This window comes from Sinocyclocheilus rhinocerous, unplaced genomic scaffold (genome assembly GCF_001515625.1).
Source record: "Sinocyclocheilus rhinocerous isolate Xijiao unplaced genomic scaffold, SAMN03320098_v1.1 scaffold626, whole genome shotgun sequence".
Classification (NCBI taxonomy): Eukaryota; Metazoa; Chordata; class Actinopteri; order Cypriniformes; family Cyprinidae; genus Sinocyclocheilus; species Sinocyclocheilus rhinocerous.
Window position 1 is genome coordinate 769,847 of NW_015647437.1, and position 12,271 is coordinate 782,117.

Consider the following 12,271-nt stretch of genomic DNA (forward strand, 5'->3'; position numbering starts at 1 on the left):
GTATTGGCCGATACCGATCCGATACCAGTGACGGTTTTTTTCCCTCATTTAAATAAATGCAGAATTTATATATCTCTGTGTGTGGAACTGATAATCATTCTTTCACAATCTACTAGATACAGACTACTTCATTATAAAGAAAAATAAAATAAACAATAAATATGAGAAAATATAGGCCTATGTATATTTATAATCTATGACAAAAATTTATCATAAACTAGGTTAGTGGATAATTTGGCAGCAAAAGTTATTCTAGAAAAATCAGTGCACAATAATTTTAGAAATCCAAACATTTAGTGAAAAAACAATATTTTGTGGGGAACAAATAAAAGTGTTGCACTAAATATGGTAAAATGTTTCACATTGCTATTTGTATTATTATAAAATCCATTCATTAAAAACATTCATGAATGTATTTATATATAAGTATATACTATAAAATTAAAATACATTTCTTTTAAATGTATAGCATATTTTTTAATAAGGCAACAACATATGATAGATACGATAGGACAAAACAAATACAGTGCAGCACGAGCTGTTTTTATACAGTCTATGAGCACGAAGCGCTTACAATGTGCGCATCCGGTGTGCAGAATGATCAGAGTCAGTCTGTGACGCCATGTTGCTTCAAGCGCGTCATTCTGCACACCGGATGCGCACATTGTAAGCGCTTCTTGTTAAAAACTGCAAAGCACAAAGGGAAGAGAAATTGATGCGTAGTGTATTATATCTGTGCAACAGTTATTGAGCCTTTCTTTTAACAGTTTTAAATTTCAGTTACTGTGCACGTTAAAAAAATGTATAGTCTTTTCTACGCCGTGTTTTGTTCTCACAGACACCCGGTAGCAAGTAACAAAACAGCATTAAACTCCGGCAAGAAGATAAAGTCCTTTTTGCAAAATCATAGCCATGTATTTACAAATCAAGTATAATGGGAACACAGAATGATCTTGGAGAGAGCTTTACCCCGCTGACTGCTGTAACCGAACGCGACCAGGGTTTAAAGGCTGAACGAATGACTGACAGCCACAGCGGAGAAAAGAGTTTGTGTGAACTTTAATGTAAGGACTTAAATATTCATATGTGGCTCACATTAAGCTATCGTATGGCTTCAGAAGTAACACAGAATAATTCGCACAATCGGAAAAAAAATAAAAAATCTCTGATTTAGATCGGCCCTCTCTGACCGATACCCGATCCGAGAAAAATGGCACTATCGGAGCCGATACCCGATATGAATATCGGATCGGCGCATCCCTAATATATATATATATATATATGACTTATATTTTTATATATATAAATGTGTATATATATTTTTTTAAGTAGTTTTTTTGTTTTGTTTTTTATGAAAGTCTTTTTTCCACTTCAGTGCTGCTCCATTATAAGCATAACACATTTAGTCACTGTTGCTCCACTAACATACTCTAGTTTAGACAACAGGCTTGCAGCTGCGATTAAGGCTATATAATGTATAATAAATCTGTGTAAATATGAAGTTTTGAGATTTAAGATAAGTATTGCTAATTAATGGTGTCTGCAGTGTCTTGTTTGGGTTGCTCTGCATAAACAGTGCCAACTCAGTAGGGATGCACCGAAATGAAATTTCTTGGCCGAAACCGAACAAAATTAAACACTGGGCCGAAGGCCGAATACCGAACATGGTTTTTCGAGTTTTTTTCCCCATGTATTTTGCCAATTTTTTTTCACCATTGCATAAATAAAAAAGCCAAAATGTTTTTTTTACTTAATGTTCTTTTTAGCAGCATCATATGACCCCCTTAAAATTAATAAGTTAGTAAAATAATAATTTTTGGCCATCAGATCCCCTTCTTGAATCAGGCATGTATTTAAACATTTTTTTTTTTTACTGTACAATTAAAAGCAGCCTTGCTGAGAAGAGACTTCTTTTAAAACATTAGAAAATATTACAGATCCTAATTTGAACACTATGTGTGAATGTTATAATAAATGTATTAAAACAGAGCTGTTGTAATGATTATTATCATTATTATTGTCGTACTTTTTGTTTTATTTTACAGAACAACAGTAAAATTACAATACTAACATTTATGAATGTTGATAAAGTTCTTGCTTTTTCTCAACTTTTATTTTGGCGGAAACGTGCAGGAAGACCTCAATGCTTATTTTTGTTGACAACAGATTTATAAATGAGTCTCATTACGAGTCTTTTCGCTTATTCGGCCAAACACCGAAAGAGCTTTTTTTGCTATTTTCGGCCGAATAATTTCGGTTGCCGAACATTCGGTGCATCCCTACAACTCGGCTGACCGAAACACCCTTTCAGTAGGAGAGCATGAAGCTTCTTTAGTAGCTTCTTCTAATTAGCAGGCTGCCTGTCTTTAGTTTTTGACAGAGAAGGACCCGTGTCGGTTGTGATCTTTTGTTTTGGGAGGCATGGATTGGTACGAGTTCTGACTACCCCTCGGCGTCAGCTTGTCCTCCTGACCTTGGTGGCGACAAAGTGTGTTGTGAACTTGGCTTACTCTCTGCTTTCCCACCTCCTCCTGCAATATCAAAGAATTTAAACTGACAATCTAGCGTGAAGAAATGCACATCCTCCAGCCCTGTCAGGACGGGTGATTGAGTTTATTGGAGCAGAAAAGGAAAATCTCCCCAGGCCGCTGCTGCTCAGCCCCCCCCGTTCCTCATTTTGATGTCACTTCGGGGAGGGGCCGCTCATTTCAGAGGCCCAGCTCAACCCGTGTCTGCTGACATTACCCCAAATGACACTTCCACATCCACTTACCTTTTAATTTCTGTTCTCTTTTGCTCTCACTTCCCATTATAACGTAGACTGTATCTGTGTGTGTGCACTTTCACAAACACACACATACTCGCTGTGCTCTTGTTTGATCATGTCATTACTCAGTCATCACTGTTTAATGGGTTTTAACAGCTGATGTTTGGAGCAAATGTTGGCTCCTTTTAGAGCCAGTTGGTGCGCTTGGGGCCATAAAGACTGCCTCTCCTATCTGTCCGCAAAGCATTTGTCCTCTTCTTATTTGCCTATAGACGCTTTCCCAGATTTGCTTATTCATTTTAGTTTATAATGGCCATGCATGCAGCCTTTTATTTATTAAATGACTTGATTGAGCTGTTGTGAAGATACATCCGCAACGTTTATTTTTCTGTCCGCTTCTGCTTCACTTATTTTCACTGACTCAAGCAGCCAAAATTTGGAGCGGGTGGTTTTGTCCCTTATAGTTTAACAACAAGTTCCTCATTTGGCATTTGAAAGGGAAGTGAAAGGCTGTAGTGTACATTTACTCAGGGGTGTCCATGTGATGTTATTTCTTAGAAAAAAAAAGATTTTCTTCTAACACTTCATGTGAATCAGTTAAGGGAATATTCTAGGTTTTCTTTCTTTCTTTCTTTCTTTCTTAATTTATCTCTATGGACAGCATGATATCAATTACCACAAAATAGTTTCAGTAATTTTGCGTTTGCTAAGATTTTCTTTCTTTTCTTTTAATGATTTTTTTTTTTGCCTTGAGTTTTGTACTCGTCAGAGAATTTTTATTTTTTTTGCAACATTTTTATTTGTGAAAAAGAAATGTATACTTTTATTTGAATTTAGCCTAAATTAATTTAAAATACTTAATAGTATTAGATTTTTCATTAAACATTAGATTTATCGTTTTACCTGAAAATCAAGTTATTAAAAAATAGTTTATTAGTTTTTTATTTAAATTAGCAATAATAGACTTAGACTTCCTTTATAAATGAATAATCAGAAGTTATACAGCTATAATGTAACTTCATGATGGACATACATTCAGAAACATACTTTGCTGGAAAATTATGACATAAAATGTAGGGATGTAACGATTCACTCAACTCACGATTCGATTCACAATTTTGATTTCACGATTGACATCCTGTAATTAGTGTATTGTTTTGGGCGTATCTTACTCCTCCATGTTGGCCAGATGACTTTACACTACAAATTTTATTATAGCAGAAAAAAACCCCGAATTGCTACAATTATGTTCAATACTTTACAGAAAACCAGCTCATTTATTTGACCCAATTCAGCCCGACATGTTGAAAGATAAGTTAAAAAGTAAAGTTAGAATAGCTTATATAATAAAAATTATATAAAAAATATTGCATAAGTGGTTACGCCACTATAATATTAACTTATGATTGTGTTAATGTATCACATGCTTAAGAATCAAGTCAAAATTATATTCTGTGATAAATGAAATCTTTCCATGTTTTTTTTTTTTTTTACGTATATTAAATCCAAACATTACTTCACGTTATTACAAGGCTATATTGTGAGTCCTTGTCCTGTGGTGTGTGTTGAGTATTGCCGTCTGGCTGTTGGGTCAGGTCAGGTCACTGTCTGACGCACACAGACTCTTGCAGAAACACATACATGGCCATTTGGAGCGATGCGGCCGTGCTCGACAGTGGTGATGTCATGAGTTGAAGCACAGAGGTCCTCTGGACTGCATTGGATACAAACAGCAAGTGTTCTTTCTTCTGCAAAGTCACTGCTCCTTCTCGCTCGCTGCCAGCCCAGCACTCACTTGTTTTTTTCTCCAGTGCTCAAGCCAGCACTGATATCATCCCTCGGCTCTCCGCACCCCCCTATCTTCTTGCCAGCCTGCCCACCGCAACCTGAGCATGACACCATCACATGCACACACATAATGCATGCACTAAAGAAATCCGTATGTTGAACTTCCAGAAAAGTGTGGAAGAGAAAGGACAATGTAGCAAAAGAGCCATGTTGTTTTCCACCCCGTATCCCACTTTTCCTTCAAGTTGTTTCTGACAAACACGCCTTTCAGAGTCGAGTAATTGGGGTGTCCCTCATGCAGGCCTTTCTGGCTTCGTGTGGAACGTTTTTCCATTATTGCACAAAACCTCAATTGAGCGGAGAACCCACCCCCTCCACCTCACAAATCCTCTCGGCCGTTCTTGCACTTCCTTTACCATTCCAACTCGACCCCATTGCCGCCCCCTCCTCCAGGAGTGAAGATGGCCTCATTTGCATCAGACAGTGTTGTTGACTCCTACATTTAGCAAACTCGTCTGACTCTAGAGAGTATGCAAGTTAGTTTGTTTTCGCCATAGGAGGGAAACATTTTTTCAAAAGGTTATTGTTTTTTCTCTTTACATCTGGCATTTCTGACTTTATAAACTCAAAATTGCAAGAAACTTGTTAATTCTGACAAGAAAAGTCTAGCATTTCTGAGAAAAAAATCAGAATTGTGAGATGAAAAAAACATTTACATTTTTGGCTGAAACATGAAAAAATAACAGAATTGTGTGATTATAAGCTCAATTCAGAGAAAATCTAAATTGCAAAGATGTAAACTCAAAAATTCTGAGAAAAAAATTCCGAATTGTGAGAACTTGAAATTGAGTTATTAACTTGCAATTGTGAAAAAATGGCAGAATTATGAGATATAAACTCGCAGGTACAAGAAAAATAGTCGGAATTGTGAGATAAAAAGTTGCAATTACATTTTTTTTTTTTTTATTCCATGGTGGAAATAAGCTTCCATAAGAGAGGCTAGACCTGTTGGAGACAAACTAAAAAATCCTGTATAAAAACTTTTATGCACATTCACAAGCATTACTGTAACAGTTGTGGTAATAAGCACAAATAGCAGTATTCTTACGTGTACCATCAGCGTGCATGATTCATTAGGGAGAGAATAACATGCAAAAGGTAGGATTATTGGCTGCTTTGGTTGTTTGGATTTACTTTTCCATTCCTCCTCTTTAGCGGGAGGTTTTTAGCTGAGCGGACCATGGAACATTTTACAGGCCCTTTCATAAATGGCCCATTCAGTTCCTCAAACTGCTCTCAAAAGAGTCCTGTGTCACTACAGAAAGCTCTGATACAAGCAAGAACAGCCCCTGCTTGAAGACTCAAGAACTATACGATTGTTTTCACTCTTTTCATTTTAAAGTGATAGTTCATCTGGAAATGACAACTCAAGTTCATGTTCTTCCAAAGATCCTGTATGTACTGTTCAAAAGTTTGGTGTCAGTAAGATATTTTAGTTTTTTGTTATTCAGCAAGGACTTTCAATTTCAAAATTTCAATTTCAAATAAATGCTATTTATTTTAACTTTCTGTTCATTCATAAAAATCAGCATCAGCAAATCAGCATATTAAAATGGTATTTGAAAAATGATATGACACTGAAGACTGGAGTTATGCTGCTGAAAATTCAGCTTTTCATTGCAGGAATTAATTGCATTTTGAAATATATGAAGATATAATAGAACAGTTAATTTAAATTGTAATAATATTTCACAGTATCAATGTTTTTGCTTTATTGATGATCAAATAAATGCAGCCTTGGTGTGGGTAACAGATTTCTCTCAACAGTGTGTATTTAAAAAAATATTCCCCCAGAAATTTTGAAGAATCTTAATGTGAGGTTTTTTTTGTTGTTGTTTTGTTTTGTTTTTTCCCACTCAACATCTAACACAATGCTTTTTAAGGTCCAAAAATGACAAAAACGCCTACAAGTTCTGCAATATTCAGTCTAGTCATGATAAAGTCACTATTCACTCACAATCCTGCCCTCCAGCGAGCCAATAATTCGAAAACCACTGTGACTGGATCATTGAGTCCCAGTCGTTCCCAACCAGTTCAGTGATCAAATTGTTCATTTAAACTTGTTCTTTTCGATAAACGGTTGGTCCGGTTCATAAACTGAACTGATTCGTTCACAACTCAATGATCCATTTGCAATAGTTCGAGTTAACAGCTCATTTGAGGGGAAGGTTATCAGGTAATAACGGTGACTTAAATTTAGTCGTTCCACACGAAGCTATCCACTTCAAAAGACTTGAGTTATAGCATATAATACGTGTGAACTACTATTATGATGCTTTAAAAATTAAGCTTTTTTGTTGCTTAACAGACATGGTTACTGTTGATTTACATAAAATGAAAAGCTAGAGTAAATGTGCAAATCATGGCCCCTGTTGGGAGCGGGAAGAGAACTGCTTCATATTGGCCTGTGCCGGCACTCAAGGTTAATTTTATTAATTAAGTTTTAATTGAAAAAGTCAGTGATTGACGGCTGCTCTCTCATTAGACTTATCTAGTTTACCAGTGGTGACAAATTGCTCTGCGTATTCTACCGGCCTCATAAAAGGTGGACTAATCCCACCGAGTCCTTTCCATTACTTTGCTGCAGTGCTAATTTCACAGTTAGCTGACCTCTGAAGCAATCTTAGAAATGTTAGTTAAGCATTCACGCGATTATTCCCTGTGTTCAGAGCAACACTGCAAATGTCTCGCACTTCACTGTGAGGGTATGCAGTCCACTCTCTCCGATACTGTCCCGTAATAAACCGGCCGTTTGGCTGACCCGTAGAATGAGTTCAAAATCCACAAGCTGTCAGGCTGACAGGCTGACCCTCCATCATTAAAATGCTGAAGTGATTGTTTCGCAGAGATGTTTCTCATTCTGCACATTATTTTCAGTCAGTTTGGCGTTCTGCGAGGTCCATGGGTCAAGCGTGTGAGTCCAGGTGAAGGAAATGGCAGTAGGTTGTTAGTACAGTGGCTCTCAGTTAGACGCAGTCGGACAGGCCTACAAAGGGCTTCTTCAGCACCGTGTCCCATCACCGACTGGCCTAGAGAACAGAGGTTTCTCACATGGCCTGTGAGCGGGAAGCAGAGCACTGTTAAACACATTCACCCCACCTCAACTCGCCTTACTGCCGGAGGCTACTTTTAGACCTGGAGTCATAGCTACTGCAGGCTTTTCCACTTGCCTTTGTGATAAAGAACTGGCAGGACTCATGCGGAGCCTCTTAATTGATGCGTGTAATGAATAGGGCGACATTAGCGCAGTGGGGCACATCTGTTGTCCTAGCAGGAAGTTAACTAAGCAAATAGTGATTGCACACAGCAAGAGGATGCTACTCAACAATACACAGTGCCATCAGTGCACTTAAAGCGGCGCTAAATTAATAGTTGACGATATGAGTTCTTTAATGCTGTTGCTGATATCTAAAGAGCAAGGTTGTCAATCTAATGATGATAAATACAGTACAGTTAGTACAATTTTATCATGACCTGATACATGCATTACTGTAACTAAATGAGCTCATATTATACAAACTGTTTAATATAAGAATAACAAAAAGTGTATTATTCATTGACAAGTATTGATGTTTTAGAATGGACTCTTCTGCTTATTTTAATCAGCTGAAAATGGTAAAATATGGATTAATCAGTCAGTCACTGATCTGAATGTTTACTGCTTTAGAGAAAATATTTCCAGATTTTACATTGGACATCGAGTGATGACCCAACACAGCTTGCAAAATAGTTTATTGTACAAAAGTATTGATTAATTATTATATATTATTAATATACATAAAGATAAAATATGATTATTTTTATATTGTGATATTAATATTGTAATATTAATTTATATAATTTTATTGATAGTATTTTTATTATCTAATTAAATATATACTTTTAATAATTTTTCCAGAATTATATGCGTGTATAGATAGATAGATTTATTAGCCTATATCATTTATTTCTGATTTGAAATATGTTTCACATTATTATATCATTTATTCCTGATTTGAAATATGAAAAGTAGCTTTGACAAACACAGTCTTTCTTCATTCAAATAGACAGGAGCTATAGTTACATGAATGGAAATATCTGCCCAGGGGCTTTACCAATATGGCCGCAGAGTGAACTAACTCATCTTAAAGGGACCTAGGGAGTTTTGTTTATGGAGAGTTTTGTTCATTTTGTTTTTGGAGATCAGGGCATGTCACACAACCTTGTCCATGTTGGCATCTGACAAATTTTACTTGCTTTCACCAAGTGGCAAATTCATTTGTGTTAAATATTGTTAGGTTTGATGTAATTTAATTTCAGCAACAACAAAAATAGGAGAATTTTCTTATATAGTTTATGGTTTCATTATTTGCATTTAGCATTTTGTTTTCACCTAATGTACTGAACCCTATTAGACTGCAGCACATTTTTGTGTCACAACCCTCCCAGATAAGAACCACTGGTGTATTTATTATGTATGTGCTCATTGCAGTTCATGTGCTCATTGTTAATGTATTTCATTGACTTTGTATATTGATTTCTCCTGTTTGTGTTTACAGAACCAGTAGCATTCTCAGCAGAGACCACCCTCCCGACAAGAGACCCCAAAGTGATAAGCAGCCTGGTACCCCTACACACGAGTTTGACCCTACAGGTAAATTTCTTTCTTTCACACTCTACTCATACAGAATGGCAGTGTTTAGCTGTACTAAATGCTGTCCTGACTGCTCGTGTGTGCGTGTGCTGTGGACTGAAGCACACTGCTCCTCTCACACAGTCTCTTCAGACTCTAAAATGGAAACGGTTTCCTCCACACACAGCACAGATGGAAGGCTGTGCCTGTCCACTAACTGCAGTGGAACGGCTTTAAACAGCGGCATGATTCATACTTGCTGACCATAAACGATGCACATGTTCCTGGCCCCGGTTTTGGCAGTTGAAAGACATTGTCTGTGTGTTTTTCTTTCAAGTTTTGCCTCTGTTTTTCCTCTGGTGAGAGTAGAGAAGGAAAAGCAGTCCTGTGCATGGCCGTTAATGTGAGGTTTATGGTGGAGAACAATGTGATAATCGTATCGATTAAAATGCGATTCACATTGTTTGGATGGGGAGATGTTTTCCTGTTTGATTGAAAGACGAGTGAGATGTTGACAGAATTTCATCAGGGGTCTTTTCAAAGATTTCTGAGCTATTCTGAAGCAGGTTTCACATGTGCATAGTATGTTTGGTAACACTTTATTTCGATAGTCCACTTTAGACATTCTATTAACAGTAAGTAACTTTGCAACTACATGTCAACTAGCAGTTAGTAGAGTATTAGTAGACTGTCTGCTTTATATCTTCTAACACTTTCTTTGTCAACTTATTCTACTAACCCTAAACCTCTGAGAGTTAGTAGACATGTAGTTGCAAATTAATGAGAATTAGTTGACATGTAGTTACAAAGTTACTTATAGTTAATAGAATGTCTAAAGTGGACTATCGAAATAAAGTGTAACCGTATGTTTTACTGGTTTGATCTAACATAAATATCTCACTTTCACATGTTAGAGAGAATAGCAGTGAATGGAGGATGTGATGCATGTTTATTTCTGATGTTCCTTTGGTGTTGGACTCGCCTCTTCTGATGCATGACTAAAACATCTTAACCACAGTGTGGCGTTCAGTGTCCTCTGGGGTTGGGCGATATAACTTAAAATATAAAATATTTGTTCATTCTTTTGACAGTATTTGATATTGTGTGTTTGTTTTGAATTGGCATATTTTTGTTTTGTTTTTCAACCAAGCAACCATTTTTGTCCCCTACTTTCAAAGTGATTAATGCAAAAAAGTTAAATACAGTACAAATTGAGTTAAAAATAATCAATAATACAATACTATGAAACAATTTTTATTTATATACACCAATATAACATTACAATAATACACAGTAATATTTACAGTAATATATATTTTTTTAAATGAAATATGTCAAATGAAATATTTCAGCAATAACACAAACATTTGGAGTTGAATCAGAGATTCAGAGTGCTGCTGAAATGAGTCCTAAAACCCAGAAACAAGTTAACAATTTTGCATATCCGGTTCGTTCAGCCCGGGTTTTTTGTAGAAGTCTTTGGTCAAATGCCTGAAATAAGGTCTATGGTCAACACAAAACCCTTTGTTTGTTGATTGATGTTTGTTGGTCACAACTTATTTTCTGCAACAGTCCAAGAGCAATGGAAAAATCCTGTTGGGTTTTTGTTGAGGGGTCCAGGATGATGCTAACTTCTAGCTTGGCCTACAAAAAAAGTCATCTCTCAGCACTCTGATTCATGGAAATGGATTCAACTTACAAACATCAACACAGTTTTGCTGCTTAAATTTAAAGAGATAGTGTTTGAATATCTCTGTCCTTACATTCTTTTGCCCTCAAATTGCAAAATTACCTAGAAGCCGAACAAAAATATATAGTAAAAAAAACACATTAGAATCATTGCACTATTCACAATGTTGCTTAAAGGGATAGTTCACCCAAAAATGAAAATTCTGTCATCATTTACTTTGGTACTTACTTTGGAATTGGTGTTGGTGGTTGCCATTGACTTCCATAGTAGGAAAAAAAATACTATGGAAGTCAATGGCAACCACCAACTGTTTGATTACCAGCAATCTTCAAAATATCTTCTTTTGTGTTCAACATAAGAAAGCAACTCATACAGGTTTGGAACGACATGAGGGTGAGTAAATGATGACAGAATTTTCATTTTTGGGTAAACAATCCCTTTAATCTTACATTTCCAGGAAGTTCATTTGAGAATACATTGATATATCGCCCAACCCTAATGTCTTCCCAATATCTCTTTCGGAGTGTCTGAGAAGTGTGGCTCTTTTGTGTGATTAATTTCAGCCCAAAGTTGTATAGCCTTGCGTAATGATGGAGACTATTGTTATAAATCGTATACGTTCCGTTAAACAATATCACTGATTACATTTTTGTGAGACATTCAAGTAGGCAAAGGCTAATCAAGTCCACAATTTACTCTCTTGTGTTATGATTAACCATATTTCAAGATGAAAGCAAAAACCAACATCCTTGCGTAATCGTTTTTGAGAATGTTATCTCTCGTTAAAGTACTTTTCACCTCAAACTCTGTTTATTGGTTATATCTGCATCTGTGCCAAGCATTGATTTCTGGGTTAACACCTGGGGACCTTAATACCAGAACAACTTATTAATCATTTCGGGGGAGACACTTCGTTAATATGCAAGACCTTGGAGATTTGACTGCTTATCAATAGACAATGACCCATTCCAAAACAGCCACACTGTGTGTATTTGTGCCATTGCTCATTTTTTTCATTTGAGTCCTCTCTCTGTGTCCTCTGTGATATGTGCGTGTGTGTCCCGTGTTGTATCATGATGTTGTGTGGCTCAGACGTGCTGGTGCAGAAGAGTGGATTTGTAGTGGCTGACAGGAGACCTGAGTCTTGTGGTAAGATGATTGTACTGTTGCTGTGTTTCTAGTTTTGTTTTTACTCTTGTGCAGGTGATTCTTCTCCAGCACTGTGAAGTAGAGGTCTACACGGAGGACCCGAGACCCGAGGACCCGGGATCCGTACGGGTTCGGGACTATATTTTAAATGGTCAGCCGGGTCCGGGTCGGGTCCCAACCTATTACTTCGGGTCCCGGGCCTGTT

General features: G+C 36.8%; 1 protein-coding gene across 5 annotated transcripts in view; it reads left to right on the top strand.

Annotated features, from left to right (window-relative positions):
* The window catches only part of arhgef12a (Rho guanine nucleotide exchange factor (GEF) 12a), a 57,079-nt gene that overhangs the window by 14,659 nt on the left and 30,149 nt on the right, over positions 1-12,271 (top strand). For 4 of the 5 annotated variants that reach the window (XM_016513543.1, XM_016513545.1, XM_016513542.1 and 1 more), the window contains exons 3-4: positions 9,154-9,248; positions 12,010-12,066. In XM_016513543.1, the coding sequence (XP_016369029.1) occupies positions 9,154-9,248; positions 12,010-12,066 (152 nt within the window). The remainder of the gene's footprint in view (positions 1-9,153; positions 9,249-12,009; positions 12,067-12,271) is intronic. The other variant, XM_016513546.1, reaches the window with a different exon arrangement.